At 33.9% G+C, this 19,076-nt stretch overlaps 1 protein-coding gene and 1 long non-coding RNA gene across 2 annotated transcripts in view; one reads left to right on the top strand and one right to left on the bottom strand.

Annotated features, from left to right (window-relative positions):
* The window catches only part of LOC136040341 (uncharacterized), a 70,731-nt gene that overhangs the window by 33,701 nt on the left and 17,954 nt on the right, over positions 1–19,076 (top strand). Inside the window, exons 6-7 of the mRNA XM_065724582.1 lie at positions 1,405–1,578; positions 18,775–18,930. Coding sequence (XP_065580654.1) covers positions 1,405–1,578; positions 18,775–18,930 — 330 coding nt within the window. The remainder of the gene's footprint in view (positions 1–1,404; positions 1,579–18,774; positions 18,931–19,076) is intronic.
* LOC136040347 (uncharacterized) overlaps positions 1,117–19,076 on the bottom strand; it is a 55,679-nt gene continuing 37,719 nt past the window's right edge. Inside the window, exons 3-4 of the long non-coding RNA XR_010620691.1 lie at positions 12,677–12,737; positions 1,117–1,331 (exon numbers count right to left, since the gene is read on the bottom strand). This is a non-coding gene — a long non-coding RNA (uncharacterized LOC136040347). The remainder of the gene's footprint in view (positions 1,332–12,676; positions 12,738–19,076) is intronic.

The following is a 19,076-nucleotide window of genomic DNA, read 5'->3' as shown; positions in this document are numbered from 1 at the left end:
AGTCAACATATCAGCCTAGAGAGCTCGGAAAAAAAGTTAAACTAGTTGACTGAGTTGTAGTAACAGTTACAAATTCAGTTTTAAGAATTCATGAGATATTAAAGTGGTCACAGTAAGTTCGCTAGAGACTAATAGTTTACTAGTATAAATGAAGGATTCCTATTGAAAACAATATTCGGTAAAGATCTACCATTTTATCAGTTACTTAAGAGTGATAAATCTATCAAAAGTAAGACGCAAGCCATCGGCCAATTTGTTATTATTATCTTGGCATAAACAGAAAACCTCTTCACTAAAGGTGTTCTTTCTAAGCAGATTTGAATTCAAATTAGTAGTAACCAGCACCCCCATTGAAAATCTGCTAGACTAGTCTGAAGCATTTAACGGAAACTTATTATTTCCAAACCGTTTGTGGTGGCTTTTAAGCTCCACTTGTTTTGCTACTTGTATTGGTACCTGGGGTTAAACGTTCGATGTACAAAAGTTGAATAGGCTGTCGATATCTCTTATAAACCCCATTTAATGACGTACGGACATATATTTATCTTATTTAGAATTTTCTTCTTTTTTTTTTACCTATGTTTTGCTAGGCTGGATATTGTCTCGTGTGGGAATAATGTTGATTTGGCGGGTATCTAAGAATGTTCATCAAGGGCTCGCCCACTATCACCTGTTCTATAGAAATTAGCCTCGTTTTAGCACATTGTCCAGACACATACCATATCCCATCTCCACTGGATTATTCAGGAGTGCTACCTCAAAGATTTATCTAAAATAGCAAAACTCTAAAAACAATAGTGTCAACAATATATGCGTCAAATGAGTGTTCTTTTAATGACGATTCCAAACATGCAAAACTCAATAGATATATTCTTATCACCAAATATTGTTCAGATGAGAAAATTGATTTCCGAAAACAAGTTAGGGAGAAACCCCCCCCGGAAAATGGACTGAATCTCGATACCTAATAATCCGTACCTACAACCTATTAAAGAACAAGCCAAGACTCACGACTCATAATGGCCCAATTTTTTTTCTAAGAAGCTGTATAGCGAGAAAGTTATTCCTATGAACTCTGGCTTAGAACTAACAACTGTTACTCAAGTTTAGCAGAAAAGGAATTTATAAGTATCAAAATCTTTTAAAATTTCAAAATAGAACCTGAAACTACCTATAAATGAAGTCAAATCAAAATAAAAAGTGGTGAAATAAACTTCATTTTTCTGAACAAGATCAAATATAATGAAACAAAATTCTTATGAGGAAAAGCCCAGGTGTGCTTATTGCACCTACATGGTTAGTGTAGTGCCAACGGTTACATGCAATAGAACCTAAAAAAAAAAAATACCAATAGAAAAACAGAAACAAACACAGCTATTTAGTGCAACAGTTTTTATCTTTTAGGTTGTAACACTCATCTCTCTACCTCCTCCACTAGTGATGATAGCTAAAAGCAAAAAAGCTAAGAATTACGATTTATCGTCGGTTAAGTATATTCTATATGGAGGAGCAATGATGTCAACCGAGTCTGAAGTAAAGTTAAGGGAGACATTGCCTAACCTTAAGGGAACTTTCCAGGTAGGTCACTTAAAAGTTCCAGGTCCAGGGTCTTTCGGGCAAAAATTCTAACCAGCTACCCAGAATAAAAGGTTACCAGCACTTTCAATGATATCATTTTTGAAAATTAGATTTAAAAATTAATTTCTGTTAGTTTTCAGTTTTAATGTCGTTCCTTACTCAAATTAAAAAAAATTGTTTTATTTATTTAATTTCTGGATGTTTTTGAATTAATGCATGTTTTGATCTTGGCTCTCCGCACATAAATAATTAAAACGAAATTTTCATTTTTTTTTTTTTTTTTTTTTTTTTTTTTTTTAGCTAAATGGCTTTCTCATAGTTTTAATCGGAAGATTTTGAGAAAAAAGGAGCGAGGAAGGAAGCCCAGTTGCCCCTCTAATTTTTTGATTACTTAAAAAAGGCACCTGGAACTTATATTTTTTTACGAACGTTTTAATTAATGAGAAATCTACGTAACTTACGAATCAACTTACGTAATGAACATCTATATTCGTATGTTTTTATTATGTATATGAGGGAGTTCACCCCTCTTCGATACCTCGCTCTTTACACTAAAGCTTAAATTATGTCTAAATTCCTTGCGAATGACCCCTGAATCACAAAGGCCGTAGAATACACAGTTGAAATTACTAAAAATACTTTAGCGTAAAGAGCAAGGTATTACGAGGAGGTAAACCCCTCTTATGTGTTATAATTTCTGATCGTTTTAAGTTTTAATGCTGCTCCTAACTTTCAGAAGAAAAAAAACTTTTCATATTTATTTTTTTCATTGTTTTTTTTAATAGTGTTAGAAAATCCTGCACCCCCTTCATTGAACGTCTCTTCCCCCATGAGAAGTTCCTCTATGGAAAGATCCTCCCAAGAAATCTCCCAGGTTACTGCCCAGTAACCATTACTATATGTAAACACAGGTCAAAGTTTGTAACTTGCAGCCCCTCCCAAGGGGATTGCGGGGGAGTAAGTCGTCCCCAAATACATAGTTATTAGGTATTTTGACTATGGTGAATAAAATGACTATCTTAGGATTTTCATCCAGTGACTTTTGGGGGGAAAATAAGCGTGGGAGGGGGCCTAAGCGCCCTCCAATTTTCTAGTCACTTAAAAAGGGCACTAGAACTTTTAATTTCCGTTAGAATGAGCCTTTTTGCGACATTCTAGGACTACTAGGTCGATACGATCACCCCTGAAAAAAACACGCATCCGTGATTTGTCTTCTGACAAAAAATACGAAATTTCACATTTTTGTAGATAGGAGCTTGAAACTTCTACAATAAGCTTCTCTGATACGTTAAATCTGATGGTATGATTTTCGTTCAGATTGTATGACTTTTAGGGGGTGTTTCCCCCTATTTTCTAAAATGAGGCAAATTTTCTCAGGCTCGTAACTTCTGATGGGTAAGACTAATCTCTATGAAACTTATCAAACAGTTCGTGGTAACGAACTGTAGCAAGGAGCGACCCGGCTCAATAGTAACCAAAACTCTAAAAAATTGAATTTCGATATCAATAGCTACATCAAAAGAATCTTATTTTAATGCTGATTTTAAATATATAAGTTTAAGTACCCATCAGAAGTTACGAGCCTGAGAAAATTTGCCTTATCTAGGGAAATAGGGGGAAACACCCCCTAAATGTCGTAGGATCTTAACAAAAATGACATCATCAGATTCAGCGTATCAGAGAACCCTACTGTAGAAGTTTCAAGCTCCTATCTACAAAAATGTGGAATTTTGTATTTTTTGCCAGAAGACAAATCATGGGTGCGTGTTTATTTGTTTTGTTTTTTTCCCAGGGGCATCGTATCGACCAAGTGGTCCTAGAATGTTGCAAGAGGGCTCATTCTAACGGAAATGAAAAGTTCTAGTTCCCTTTTTAAGTGACCAAAAAAATTGGAGGGCATCTAGGCCCCCTCCCACGCTCATTTTTCCCCCAAAGTCAACGGATCAAAATTTTGAGATAGCCATTTTGTTCAGCTTAGTCGAAAGCCATAATAACTATGTCTTTGGGGATGACTTACTCCCCCACAATCCCTGGGGGAGGGGCTGCAAGTTACAAACTTTGACCAGTGTTTACATATAGTAATGGTTATTGGGAAGTGTACAGACCTTTTTAGGGGGATTTTACTTTGTTTGGGGGTGGGGCTGAGGAGAGGGGCTATGTTGGAGGATCTTTCCTTGGAGGAATCTGTCACGGGGGAAGAAAAATTCAATGAAAAGGGCGCAGGATTCTCTAGCATTACTATAAGAAAACAATGAAAAATAAACATGAAAACGTTTTTTCAAATGACAGGAAGAAGTAGCATTGAAACTTAAAACGAACAGAGATTATTACGCATATGAGGGGTTCTAAAAATACTTTAGCATAAATAGCGAGTTATTTAGAAGGAGATAAATATCTTGCTCTTTATGCTAAAGTATTTTTAGTAATTTCAACTATTTATTCTACGGCCTTTCTGATTCAGGGGTCATTCTTAAAGAATTGGGACAAAACTTGCGATTTAGTGTAAAGAGTGAGGTATTAACGAGGGTACGAACCCCCTCGTATACATAATAAAAATATAAGGTTATGAAAGTTTGTTACGTAAGTTAATTCTTAAGTTACGTACATTTTTTACTAATAAAAACGTTCGTTAAAAATTAAAAGTTCTAGTTGCCTTTTTAAGTAACCGAAAAATTGGAGGGCAACTAGGCCTCCCTCTCCACCCCTTATTTCTCAAAATCTTCTGATCAAAACTAAGAGAAAGCCATTTAGCCAAAAAAAGAATTAATATACAAATTTCATTTTAATAATTTATGTGCGGAGAGCCAAAACAAATATGCATTAATTCAAAAACGTTCAGAAATTAAATAAAAAAAAACTAATTTTTTTAGCTGAAAGTAAGGAGCGACATAAAAACTTAAAACGAACAGAAATTACTCCGTATATGAAATGGGTTTGACTCTTTGCCACAATTGCACTTTTTAAAACAATTAAAAGCTTTAGCGTAAAGAGCGAGGGATTGCGGAGGGGACAACCCATTTCATATACGGAGTAATTTCTGTTCGTTTTAAGTTTTAATGTCGCTCCTTACTTTCAGCTAAAAAAATTAGTTTTTTTATTTAATATATTTAAAATCAGCATTCAAATGTGATTCTTTTTACGTAGTTGAAACGTTTATTACATGTATTTTACTCACGGACTCAAGGAAAATAAAGTCGCGGTGCCCAAGGAAAAGGCGAGAAAGAAAATGATTTCCTCCAAAAATGCCAAAAACTGTTTGTATTGAAGGGCTTGAAGCTCATGCCCGCCATCACCTGGGCCAAAGGAACGCTTATGCACAAAAAAAATTAGGCTAGAGAGAAGAAACCCAAGAAATGGTGCAAGAATTTTTTTTTCTCAATTGACTCAAAACTGCTACCTGGATCTATTTGAGCCAAGAGACCCCAAATTGCAATTAAAATAGTTCCGATTTAATACACCATAAAACGGGTCATAAAACCATTTGAATGGTTTGAAACTTAAAACAGTGAGGCCTTACACAAGTGGACTGTTTTGTTAGTAGTTTTTTGCTCTGATGAGACTGATGCTTCTCCGGCAAAGAACTTATTTCTGATATACCTTTAATTGATTCCCATCAAACTGGAAAAAAATATGATACAGTGGATATAAAATTTTTATTATTGTGTATAAGGATCCTATAACCTAGTTTGGGATCTTGCATACGGATTGGTAGGAACTTTATTAATTGCATAGTTATAAAAAAAAACTTTGTCGGAACTTGATTCTGTCTTCATAATAAATAAATGAGCGATGATTGGATATTAAGAGACTGAGGAGTGAGGTGAAAATTAGAGCTGGAAATGTTTCAGTTGAAATCAAACAGTTCGTGGTAACGAACTGTAGTAAGGAGCGACCCGGCTCAATAGTAACCAAAACTCTAAAAAACTGAATTTTGATATCAAGAGCTACATCAAAAGAATCGAATTTTAATGCTGATTTTAAATATATAAGTTTCATCAAGTTTAGTCTTACCCATCAAAAGTTACGAGCCTGAGAAAATTTGCCTTATTTTAGAAAATAGAGGGAAACACCCCCTAAAAGTCGTAGAATTTTAACAAAAATGACACCATCAGATTCAGCGTATCAGAGAACCCTACTGTAGAGGTTTCAAGCTCCCTATCTACAAAAATGTGGAATTTTGTATTTTTTGCTAGAAGACAAATCACGGGTGAGTCTTTATTTGTTTGTTTTTTTTTTTCTTTTTCCCAGGGGTCATCGTATCAACCAAGTGGCCCTAAAATTTCGCAAGAGGGCTCATTCTAACGAAAATGAAAAGTTCTAGTGCCCTTTTTAAGTGACCAAAAAATTGGAGGGCATCTAGACCCCCTCCCACGTTCATTTTTTCCCAAAGTCAATGGATCAAAATTTTGAGATAGCCATTTTGTTCAGCAAAGTCGAAAACCATACTATGTCTTTGGGTATGACTTACTCCCCCACAATCCCTGGGGGAGGGGCTGCAATTTACAAATTTTGACCAGTGTTTACATATAGTAATGGTTATTGGGAAGTGTACAGACGTTTTCAGGGGGATTTTATTTTGTTTGGGGATGGGGCTGAGGGGAGGGGGCTATGTTGGAGGATCTTTCCTTGGAGGAATCTGTCATGGGGGAAGAAAAATTCAATGAAAAGGGCGCAGGATTTTCTAGCATTACTATAAGAAAACAATGAAAAATAAACATGAAAACGTTTTTCTTCAAATGAAAGGAAGGAGTAGCATTGAAACTTAAAACGAACAGAGATTATTACGCATATGAGGGTTCTAAAAATACTTTAGCATAAAGAGCGAGGTATTTAGGAGGAGATAAATACCTCGCTCTTTATGCTAAATTATTTTTAGTAATTTCAACTATTTATTCTACGGCCTTTCTGATTCAGGGGTCATTCTTAAAGAATTGGGACAAAACTTAAGATTTAGTGTAAAGAGCAAGGTATTAACGAGGGTACAAACCCCCTCGTATACATAATAAAAATATAAGATTATGAAAGTTTGTTATGCAAGTTGATTCTTAAGCTACATATATTTTTTACTAATAAAAACGTTCGTTAAAAATTAAAAGTTCTAGTGGCCTTTTTAAGTAACCGAAAAATTGGAGGGCAACTAGGCCTCCTTCTCCACCCCTTATTCCTCAAAATCGTCTGATCAAAACTAAGAGAAAGCCATTTAGCCAAAAAAAAGATTAATATACAAAATTTTATTTTAATAGTTTATGTGAGGAGAGCCAAAACCAAACATGCGTTAATTCAAAAACGTTCAGAAATTAAATTAAAAAAAAACTAATTTTTTTAGCTCCAAGTTAGGAGCGACATTAAACCTTAAAACGAACAGAAATTACTCCGTATATAAAACGAGTTCTCCCCTCCGCAATCCCTCGCTCTTTACGCTAAAGTTTGACTCTTTGCCACAATTCTACTTTTTAAAACAATTAAAAGCTTTAGCGTAAAGAGCGAGGGATTGCGGAGGGGACAACCCATTTTATATACGGAGTAATTTCTTTTCGTTTTAAGTTTTAATGTCGCTCCTTACTTTCAGCTAAAAAAATTAGTTTTTTTTTTATTTAATCGCAATAGGAAGCCAACTAACTATTAAATGGAATTGATTTAAATTGTATTAATTCATCGCTTAAAAGATAATGTTGACCAAAAAGAAAAGTCTAAATAAGCACTTAATTGAACTTAACAGGACGCTAGGAACCATCAGCATGAATATTTTGTTCAAAAATAATCTTTTCTACCGTTTTTGCATTACGCCATTTTTAGCTGCCAGGCGATCTATCATAACAAGGCAACTTTTAACGGAGTCAATGGCTGGCCTACTCTCAATGGCTTTGGGGCTACCAGTGGTAGCCCCGAAGACCTTATTTGTGTTTGATTTTCAAATATTATAATTTCTATCGAGAAAACTGAATATATATTTTCTTAAAAATCAAAATTAACTTTGAGAAAACTTTAGCCTCCGTTATGCGTGAATCTGTTTAGATCTGAAGCATGTATGCACAATGATCTATGAGCTGCAATTTAGGATGTGTATTTAAAACATTTTAAACTAATATTAAAACTTAAACTTTTACAGTCTTAACGCACGTTGAATCTGGATGGCAACTTGTTCTTTTATTAGCCCTTGTCCCTCTTAAAATAATTTTCATTTAAAGCTTTTCGATACATACGTCTAAACGCTCTAAAGTAAAATTTCTGAGCCTCTCCCTCTCTGATTAAAACTATCAATGGTACATGTTGATATATCCGCCAATCTAATTTAGTTGTCTTCAGAGATTGTGTGTGAAAGATTTCCACTCTTGTTGATAGGCGAGCATCGCCAAGCGCTGAAAACCATGTTAAAACCAAGATGGACCTAGGATTGCACAAAGCTTCCATTAAACTGGAGGTCCTAGGATCTTCTTGTCGTTCGGTTCTAAGCCTGCTTAAGCACTTCGACGTAGACTAGAGAAGATGTGTTGGTCCCTCTCCTACACTGGTGTTGGAACCAGTGCTTTTTCCTGAAGCCAAAACAACTTAAATAACTTGATGAATATGAAAATTGGAACTTGGAATGTTACGACGTTAAAAAATAACAATCGTATCGAAATTTTGACTGATAAATTCAAACGATTTGAATGGGATTTATCATGAGTATCAAAAATTCATATACCAGGGGTAAGAAATATGGAATTAATAGTTGATATATAGGTTATTTACTCAGGCAGGATGGATGGAACACATAGACAGGGAGTAGGGCTTGTGGTGAATAAGGAAGCTCCTAAGTCATCTTTAGGCTGGGAATATATTAACAAAAGAATTTATTAATCGATTATTTTGTGACTAAAGATAGTTAGATATATAGAAAAGAATTAATCCCTCTGGAATGTCTGTTGCCAGACTTAGATGCGCACATTCATTCTTTTTTTCCCTTTTTCATTTTTTTAGCAGCTTCCTTCTGTTTCAATTTTTGACCTCGTTCTGAGTAGCATAAAAAGTAAATTTTTTCAGTTCATATAATACCACACCTTTTCGAGTATCTATTTGACTCTCTTAGATTTCATTATCGATCAAACATTTGGCTCAAGTACACTTATACTTTGTTTAATTGGAATGTATTTTGAATTCGATTCTGTAATAAAAAAATAATTCCCGAGTAATTTTCACTGATATTGACAGTAACTTGATTGATATTCCAAATAAGAATCAGGCATCTTTTATATAGCATTAGCTTTAATTTAATGTTTCTTAACAGGCTATTGGTCTAATTTGTTTGTTTTAAATTCAGATAAATAAAACCACAACACGGTTTTCAATTGTCCGTAAAATTTCTTCGGACAACAATTATTAGTCTATCAAGCATGTATCAAAATTTTAGTTTACTGAAATTTAAGTAGGCATACAAAAAAGCTAAATAAATGTATCTAGTTTTTATTGTTTCATATTTGTTATTTAAAAGATTTCTTACAGGCAATCAAAACCACAGAACCACCCCAATTTTCCTTTTATAACTATATTTGTTCAGCCGTATTAATTTCAGGAGTGACTTCCTCATTGGGAAAGGTAGGGGTATTTTCAAGCTATCGGTTAAAAAAAAAAAAAAAAAAAACTATGATTCAAGTTTAAAATTACCGCGGGGAAATAACAATGAAGAACACTTTTTTTTTGTTCGTTTAGAGTTTTAATGCTACTCCTTACTTTCAGTAGAAAAAACTTTTCATATTTATTTTTTCATTGTTTTTTATTGCTAGAAAACCGTGCACCCCGAAGTTCTTTTCCCCCATGACAAGTTTCTCCAAGGAAATATCCTCCCACGTAACCCCCTTCAAATCTCCCCCCTAAACAAAACAAAATCCCACTGAAAGTGTCTGTACACTTCCCAGTAACCATTACTATATGTAAACACAGGTCAAAGTTTGTAACTTGCAGCCCCTCCCACGGAGACTACGGGGAGTAAGCCGTCCCTAAAGACATACTTATTAGGTTTCGACTATGGTGAATAAAATGGCTATCCCAGAATTTTCATCTAGTGACTTCTGGGAAAAAATGAGCGTGGGAGGGGGCCTAGATGCCCTCCAATTTTCTGATAACTTAAAATAGGCGCTAGAGCTTATAATTTTTATTAAAATGAGCCGTTGCGCGACATTATAGGACAACTCAGTCGATACGATCACCCCTGGGAAAAAAAAAAACAAATAAACACGCATCTCTGATCTTTCTTCTGAAAAATGCGAGATTCCACATTTTTATAGATAAGGGCTTGAAACTTCTACAATAAGGTTCTCTGATCCGATGATCTGATCCGATTCTCTGATCTTAATCCGATGGTGTGATTTTCTTTAAGAGTCTATGACTTTTAGAGGGTGTTTCCCTATTTCCTGAAATGATGAAAAGTTTTCTCAGGCTCGTAACTTTTGATGGGTATAACTGATCTTGATGATTCTTGATGAAACTTATTTATTTATACTTATATAAATCAGCATTAAAATGCGATTCTTTTGATGTAACTATTGGTATCAAAATTCCATCTTTTAGAGTTTCGGTTACTATTGAGCCGGGTCGCTCCTTACTACAGCTCGTTACCTCGAACTGTTTGATTCCAATCGTTCATAGGAAGAAAACTATATCATTATAGTCACTATAATACTATAATATAATGCTATATAATAGTCACTATAATATAGTCACAATAGCCACTATAAAATTCAATAAATGAAGGGTTAGCTTTTAGCAAAAGTAAAGAGCCAAGATATATCTTGAGCAGAGCAAAACGAATTACAGAAAGTATAATGAAAAATGAACTAAAAGCTAAAACAAACAGATCTTAGAATTAATATAAAAAATTAAACCAATAATTAACTTATTATATACCAGAATTAAAACAGATATTCAACTCAAAATCAAAACAGACAGAAATTACCAGATATATGAACTGGGACAAAATTAGTTTAGCATAACCTTTGATTTAACACATTTTGAAGAGACTAATAGGCTCGTCATGGTAAATTAGAATAATCAAAGACACATTTACATGATCATCTACCAAAAAACAAATAGAAATTGTGATTCAAACAGTTTACGGTAGTGAACTGTTTGTAAGGAGTATTGCGGCTCAATAGTAACCGAATTGTAAGAAACAGGGTCTTGATAACAATAGATAAATCCTAAGAATCGAATTTTCATGCTTATTCAAAATCTATCAAGTTCATCAACGTTGATATTACTCATCAAAAACTATGAGCCAAAGAATATTTGCTCAATTTTTGGAAAAGGGGGAAACACCTCCAAAACATCAATTGATTTTAATTAAAATCTTACCATCAGATTAGTATATCAGAGGTAATTACTTTAGAGAATTCAAGCTCCTATATACCCAAAATGTGGAATTTTAAAATTTCTTTTTTTGACATCTCTCAGGGGGTACATATTTAGCGAAGGGGGGCTACGTGGGAGGATCCCTCCAGGGAGGAATGTTCTGTGGAGTAAAAATAAGACTTTGCAGCTGGAAGTTAGGAGTAACATTAAATCTTAAAACAACTAGGAATTATTGCGTGTATGAGAGGGGCTACCCCGTTCTCAGTACCTCGCTGTTTACGGCAACCGTTTTCTTTTAACTTTAAAATACCTTATTATTGTAATAAAATGTTTCCTGTGCCTAGGTGTCATTCTCAAATGATTGGAACATAAAGTCAAATTTTAGCGTAAAGAGCGAGGTATTGAGGAGGGAAAGACCCCTCTCATTTGCGTAGTAACTTCTATTCGTTCTAAATTTTAATGTTACTCTTTACATTCAGTTCAAAACTTTATTTTTATTTAATGACACGATAAGGAGCAACATGGTAGCGTTAAAGGCCGCGCTATAGCTTAAGTTGGGAATGAAAAAACTAACGCTGAAACCAATGATTTGTCCAACATTAGGTGTATTTCCGGCTAAAATTAAATTCCTTTGCAAAAATAAGCTTTGAATTATCAAATAAACAAAGAGAAGTAATTGCAGGTAATTGTAAATGGAAAGCATAGGAAATAGAACCCTTACAAAAGGAATTAATGATTAAATCTTATGCATGTAAGAAACGTAATAAGGAATTTTCTTTCAATTCTAATCTAACTGCACCCTCATACACGGGAATCCTCAGAGATTTAGACTATGCTGCAAGCTATTATCTTACCCAATTCTTGTTTTCCATTCGTATGCGAGTTTATACAGGGAAAGAGCCTTATAAATGGAAGATTTTCAGTAAACTGCTTTCTTAGAATTCTATTTTACCCGCACAGATGATAGTTTGTACAAGAGAAAATCCCTATAAATGTATACTATACAGTAAAGTAGTTTCTCACAGTTTTCATTTGTCTGCATATGAGGATTCACACGAAGGGAAAATCAGCAGTACAGTGGCATGTATGATAAAAGCTTTTTTAGCACTTCGCAATTGAGTAAACATTAAAAAACGTGGCAAATTTTATATAAAGTGCGAATTTTATGAACTGTCGTAAAAAAAAAGAATCAAGGCACAAATAATTGTGCAACAAAGCAAGGTTTCTAGCATACGTACTAGATACGACCGAATATCTTCAGCAATATCAGAAGGGAGTTTGTCGTGCATTGCACATATAACATACGTCTTGCCTTGCTCCAGGATTATTTTTGCTCTTCTTTCTTGTACTTGATTTAGTTTTAATTGGAGTATTATTTTGCTTATCATTTTGTTTACTATTTTTGTGTTTTTGTTTATATTTTTTTTAAATATTCTTTTCGATTGATAAGGGCTTTCGGACATGGACCTGAAATATTCAGACTTGTATTATTGATAATTGATTGAAAGTTATTTAGATTTGAACGATTTATCACGAGATTTTACTTGCTTTCTCTATATTTTCGTTCTAGTTTTTCAAACCAGAAAAGAATTTCTTTACCCTTACGCTTTACCAGAATTTAAGTGCTTGGACTTGATCCAAAAAGAGTATCGAGGTCTTCACTTTTTTAATAATACTGCAGTATATTTTCTTTGTTAGATTTTTTCTTTTTTCTAGAATATACTTAGCTTATCACACTGGTTTACCCTATTTTGTTTTTTAAAAAACTTACCTATGCGTTCTATTTAAACTTCATCCCTTCTGTGGAAGCATTGTCTTTCATCCAAGAGAACCTAAATTAGAAAATGCAAAAGAAACAGTTCATGAAAATTATATCACGTCAACTAAAAAAAAACCATCATTAATTAAAGAATCGGAACATGCACGTAACGGGGAACTCAATATTCGAAAATTAGCACAAGCGTGTGAAAACACCTAGTTTTCGAGAAATGAGACACTATATTCATATTAACTTAGCCAAAAAAAGTATAAACGCAAAAATAAATACATCACAACTCTTTAAAGAAACTCAATACGTCAAAAGTCATTCTCAATCGCCCTTTCAAGTCAATACGAGAAACTAAGCTACTAAAAACTCCGTAAACATACATAAAACTACGATATATTTATGATATTATCCCAGTACACACATCTTAGCCCAGTCAAAAATCGGAAAAATACAAATTAGTCCTATACTCAGCCTTATCTAGCTAAAATTGACAAAAACAAGATATTAACACGCCCAACTTCATTAAGGAAAATCAATGACATAAAGGGAAGCTCCCGAACTAGAAACTAAGAATATACATCTGAAAACAACGAACATTCAACAATTTTTTATCTAAGATAGCCAGCCCAAGACAACCAAGAATCATATGACGTTGTAATCTTTGGTGAAATTAAACACCCTCGGGTTACTAAAACTTAACAACTGTAAGGTCAGCTTATACATATAAAAATACTATATACTCAATATATTTTAAACTTTTGAAATTAGCTCAAGCTGGACAAAAATATAAGGCACCACAACTTACTAAATAAATTCAGTATGGTAAAATTGAAACCTCTCGGCTGAATCCTGGGAAATCCACAATAAGGAATTCAGCTTACACTTCTAAAAACACCATATATCTGTACCACCAAAGTCACCTCAACTAACAAAAAAATGACAAAACAACAGATTTAACGCTCTCGAATGAATACAGGAAACTAACCAAAGGGAAATTCAGAATACATTTTGCACTTAACAAATATTAATCCGTCAAAAAAAGCCCAACCTAGGTAAATACGTAAAATGCCTAAATTCTTAAAAAAAATTCAACCTGAGGAAATTCAACCCTCTTAACTCAATACGAAAAACTTCAAGATGGGAAACTCAATGAAAGAGTAAGATTCTCTTATAAAAATAAAAAAATAAGGAAAATCAAATGAAAACACTAAGAAATCGAAATCTGCTAAACAATAATCAAAAAGTTAAAACTTAGTGAACAAAGACGGAAAAAATTAAAGTTTACAACTTTTTATTCTGGTTTTGTTAACTTTCAGTTTTTCAGTTTTGTGGATTTCCGAGATTAAAATGTGTCGTATTGAGGTTCTTCAACGAGTTGAGATGTGTTAATATCTTGTTTTATAAAATATGACTAGGTTGAACTGACCTTGGAGGAATAATTCGTATTTTTTTGGGTTTTGAGTAGGCTAGAATGTGTGTGCTGTGGTAATTTGTTCAATAAATGGTAGTGTAAAATATATTTGCTTGGTTTTCCGAGTTTCACTGAATTTACCCCGGTATGACGTATCATATTTGCAGGTGAATTAGAAATGGAAGAAAATACCTTGTTCCGTTTCTTGCATGTGTAAGATCTAATCCTTAATTCTTTTCGGAAGGCTCATTTTTCTTAAATTGATTTTTATCATTATTTTGAAATTAATAATCTTTTCTCAACGTATTATTAAAACCTTCTTCTTGCAAAGGAATCTTTTTTTTTTTTGAAAATGCAGCTACTGCTGGACATATCAATGGTCTCACTTGTAGTTTATTTATTTCCATTATAAACTATAGCGCCGTATATAACACACTCATCATGCTCTTTATCGTGTCACTCGTCAATTCTTTTTCAGGGGTAGATGTTCATGTAAATATGTCGTTAATTTTTCAAATTTATCAAATGAGTTCTACAAATTTCTTCAAAATCTGTTTAATCAAAGATTCTGTCACCCAACTAATTTTTAAAGTTGGCCACAACCGTTTCGATTAACTCATTCCTCATGTTAGTAGGATTTATTTTATTTTCCAGAAACTTTATCAATTTGTGAAACCTACGTTCTGAATGATAACAGGTAAAGCCTGAACTGAAATTTATTCGTTGTGTGGAAGCTTATTTTTGGATGGGCTTAGAGCGGTGACGAAATCTAAACATTTCATGATTTTGTGGAATTCTAAGCCGATTAGCGCAGAGGCAGAGGATTTGCGTTTGCATTGTGGTTCTTTGGGAATTGGGAATTAATAATAATTAAGATTTGATTTCAAAAGAAAGATAATAAATCACTGGGGATATATAGTGGGTTTTTGGGGCTAGATGTTACAATTTTTAAAAGAAGAACCAGAAAACAACGTAATACTAGGAGATTAAAAATTCAGAAGAAAGCATTAATAAGCAGCTTAGCTTTCATGGTATATTTAAGCATTGTACAAAGAAAAACTAGAGGTAAAAAAAATAACTGAATACCGTAGGAGGGATTAAAGCGTCGGAATGTTGTCTAGTTAGGCTTGTTAAGGGATTTGGGGAAGGGCTAGATATAGCTAGTTTTGTTTAATGTAGCCAAAAAGATAAAAATTCTGTATGGTCAATCAAATATTATAAAAAATTTCAATTAAAGGCATAAAAAGGAAAACTAGCATGAGCGATCAAATTTGTGGAGACCGGGGCAATATGGACACTTGGGTAATACTCACACCCCACTTCTATGCACTCTAGACACATCTAGATTAAAAGTCATTATATCCAAAATAGGTGGCGCTAACGGTGGATACGCGGTAAATAACTTCTGTCCTTGGGATTGCCCATTCATTTCTAAGAGCATAAATTAGGAATATGTACAGGTAAAGTAAATTTCTTTGTTTTCACTGAATCTAAATTTTCAGAAAGCAATATTTAGTTTCACAATGTGTTTCAGGTAACTTCAAGAGAGTACTACTTAGGCTAGGCTTTAGAGACTTATAATTTGAAGTGGCACAGGGGCGGCTTATTAATTGACCAAATTGACAGATTCATTTTTTCCTATGCCCCTACATGATGTCTTGAGGTAATACTTTCTCAATGACTTAAAAAAAAGTCCGCTAAAGAAAAAACTAAGCAAAAAGGCCTAAAGCAAAAGAAAGTTGAAGATGATACCTGGCCCGAAAACCCTCTGAAAAATAATGAGGGGCAAGGGTCTATATAACTCAGGGTTCCGAGTCTTAAAGATATCAATCTTTTCCTATGGCCTAGATGAAATATAAAAATCTTAAAATAGAAAAAGAGCAGAGTAAAGTTAAAATTTAAAAAGCAAAAGTTAAAAGTTGAAATTACAGAAAACGAACTAGAGAACTCGAAAAAACTAAAATTTAAAATGCTAATTTTTGAGAAAAGCAAAATTCCAAAAATTAATTAAAAAAACAACAAAAACAAGAACCCTAAAACTCAAAAAATGGAAAGCCAGGTGTTAAAATCATGAAATTAGAGGATATAAGTGGTTACAATATATCAAAGGGAAAAACAAAACGTTAAAAACAGATAAACTGTACAATATAAGCAAAAGGCGTAAACTAAAGGAAGTCAAACAGGAGGGTAGGCTCAAACCCAAAAAGGCCCCAAGATTAGGGAGGTATATGCTATGCCCTTATTCACTGTTGTAAGGTGCCCCCTATCCCCCTGACTTAGTAAAAAACGTACGGTAAGGGAAAATATAAGCAAAAGGGCATACTATAAAGAAAGTTGAATAGGGCACATGTTTCAAAACCACAGAGGGCCAGTGCCCCGAAAAAAGAGGGGTATAATCTCACCTGTTTGGTCCAAAACTGATAAAATATGCTAAGGGAAAAGAAGTTAAAAAAGGCTTAAATTCCATAAGGACGAATAAATGGTCTTCCTCAATCCCCAGAAGGGTCAGTACAGTTAAAATAGAGTCGTGTAATCTCGCCTATTCACGAGAATGTAAGGAACCAGTTTTAGGGGCGATAAAAAGAGCTGGTTTGAAATTAATAGAATAAAGGCTTTTGACTAATGTGACTTGGCATAGGGGTACACATAAAGATAGAAAGTCAGGTTAGGAGTTATAAAGTTATACGCAAAAATTAAAAAAGCAACTTTAATGAGCAATAGATTTTTTAGCCCCAAACCCTTCTGAAACAAGCCTCCCACATTAGATTGAGGGGGAAGATCCCCTTGTTGGTGTAGAAAAGTCAGTACTATGAGTCCTAAAATGCCAGTCTGTCCGTGTACCCACAACGGAACATAAAAATTTTGAAAAGGATAAATAACTGATATGAAATTAGAAAACTAAAAAAAGGACTTGTTAAAAGTTGGAAATAAAAAAATACAGTCATAACTTGAAAAACAAATAAATCAGGTGTTAATCTCATTAAACTAAAGAAAATAAGCAGTTCAATCTTAACAAATGGAAAAATAACATATTAAAAACTTATAAATGGTAAAATATAAGCAAATAGTCCTAAATTAAAGAAAGTTGATTAGGGCACGTGCTCTCTAACCCAGAAGGTTCAGCCCCCCTAAGATGGAGTCGTGTAATTTTACCCCGTTGGATTCAGAAAATAATAAAATTTGCTAAAATGAACAAAATATAATGAGCAAAACATAATAATGAAAAACAAATTATTTTTTTGAAAAGAGAATGTAATAAAATTTCAAGATATAAGCAAAAAGGTCTGAACTAAAGAAACTCAAAAAGCACGGTCAGCCCCAAATGCTAGAAGGGTCAAGGTCCTCAAGACATGGACATGCAGATTTGCCCGTTCGATCCGAAAAATGATTAAAATATGCCAAGATGAAGAAGACATGTTCAATAAAATATATTCAGAAGAAAAACAAATTATCTGCTCTTAGCATTTGCTGATTCTTTAGATTTCTTTATGACAAAATTGTAATTAAAAAAAAAAAATTGGCAGAAAAATACAAGAAACGATTTATATATGCTTTCAAGATGTTGCCTCTCAGCAAACAATATTTGGAGAAACAGTAATATGATACACCTGTAAAATTTAAAAAACAATCTCTTACCTGTGATAGATGACAAGGGTCTCAGTAGAAAGAAAGGTTAGGGGTTCTTAGGTCGTAAAGAGAAAAATGTTACGAATTGATTATTAACTCGCTATACGTAGTGGAAATTTGGCCCCTGTGCCTCCTATTATCCAAACCTAGTCCCCCGCTATTCCTCAGTATGAAAAACCCCGTATACGACCAATTAAAGTAGCTGATAAGACAGACCGATACTGAGATAGGACTTGGGGTCATAGAATTACCTCGCTTCTTCTACTGGTGTTTATCACTTGGGTGAAATAAACTGGCACTGGAACTGTATGAATTTTAGCAGAGATAACTGTCACATCTTGCAAAATTAACATTAAACTGGACTGGAAGATGTTCAGAGATATTTTGGACTTTAGATAAGAAACAAAAAAGTGATTAGGAACACCTAATGTGCCAGAAATATAATAAGAATGCACCCCCACTGACTGCTGTCGTTATGATGCACATGATCTATAACAAATAAAAGACCGATAAAAAGAAGAGAAAGAAAAAGACAATAGGCACATATCTTGAACAACCTGATTAGCCCACCAAAAGGCATTTAGAAAAGCACTTTCATACTGTAGCCACTTTTAACACATCTCATTTCTTCTACGGACATCATCCAGGAGCTTGGCAAGTCTATTTAATTCCAACACAGGGGTGTTACCAGTACAAAAGGGCAGCCAAACCAGATACTAAGAATCTGAATTACTTCCTAGTATGTGTAATATCACCCCATTTGAAAAGAACCTAAATAGTGAAAGAGCAAGCACGTGCAGCACAATTATGGTATTATACATGGACCTAGAATACGTTGACTAATATTGGAAAAGAAATGGTATAAAGCAGAACATGGATGACCTACAGCAGGTATTAATATTTATTTCTGATAGCTAGAGTAAAAAAATGAAAATGAAACTCAATTATTTTTATTGTTTTGTTTTAATATTCTATATTTAGCTTTATCATATTAGCAGGGTACAAGTGAAAAGATTAAGAGAAATAATTTGCGATGTTCCACTTTTTAACTTATTTTATCTAGGGCTATGGAATGACAGAAGTGGGTGGCATTACAACAACGTTTTCTTTGCCTACTTCAGGGCAAAATGTGGCTTATCGTCCCCTTGAAGAGGCAGTGAAATTCTATGAAGCTCCGTTGGGAAGTATTGGAAGGCCAAATCTTTACGTCGAAGTCAAAGTAAGCAGTAATTAGAGATAGATAGACTCTGATTTTACTTTCAATGTTAGTCTTTGCTATATTGGCGATTTCTTAGTGATTTTTTTTTTTTTTGCAGACTTGGAGTGACTGTCTTTCAATCAATCGTTGTCACGGTAAATTAATAA

This window comes from Artemia franciscana, chromosome 2, assembly GCF_032884065.1.
Source record: "Artemia franciscana chromosome 2, ASM3288406v1, whole genome shotgun sequence".
NCBI classification, from domain to species: domain Eukaryota; kingdom Metazoa; phylum Arthropoda; class Branchiopoda; order Anostraca; family Artemiidae; genus Artemia; species Artemia franciscana.
Note: the sequence above shows the minus strand (reverse complement) of the source record. Positions and strands in the feature narration are given on the sequence as shown.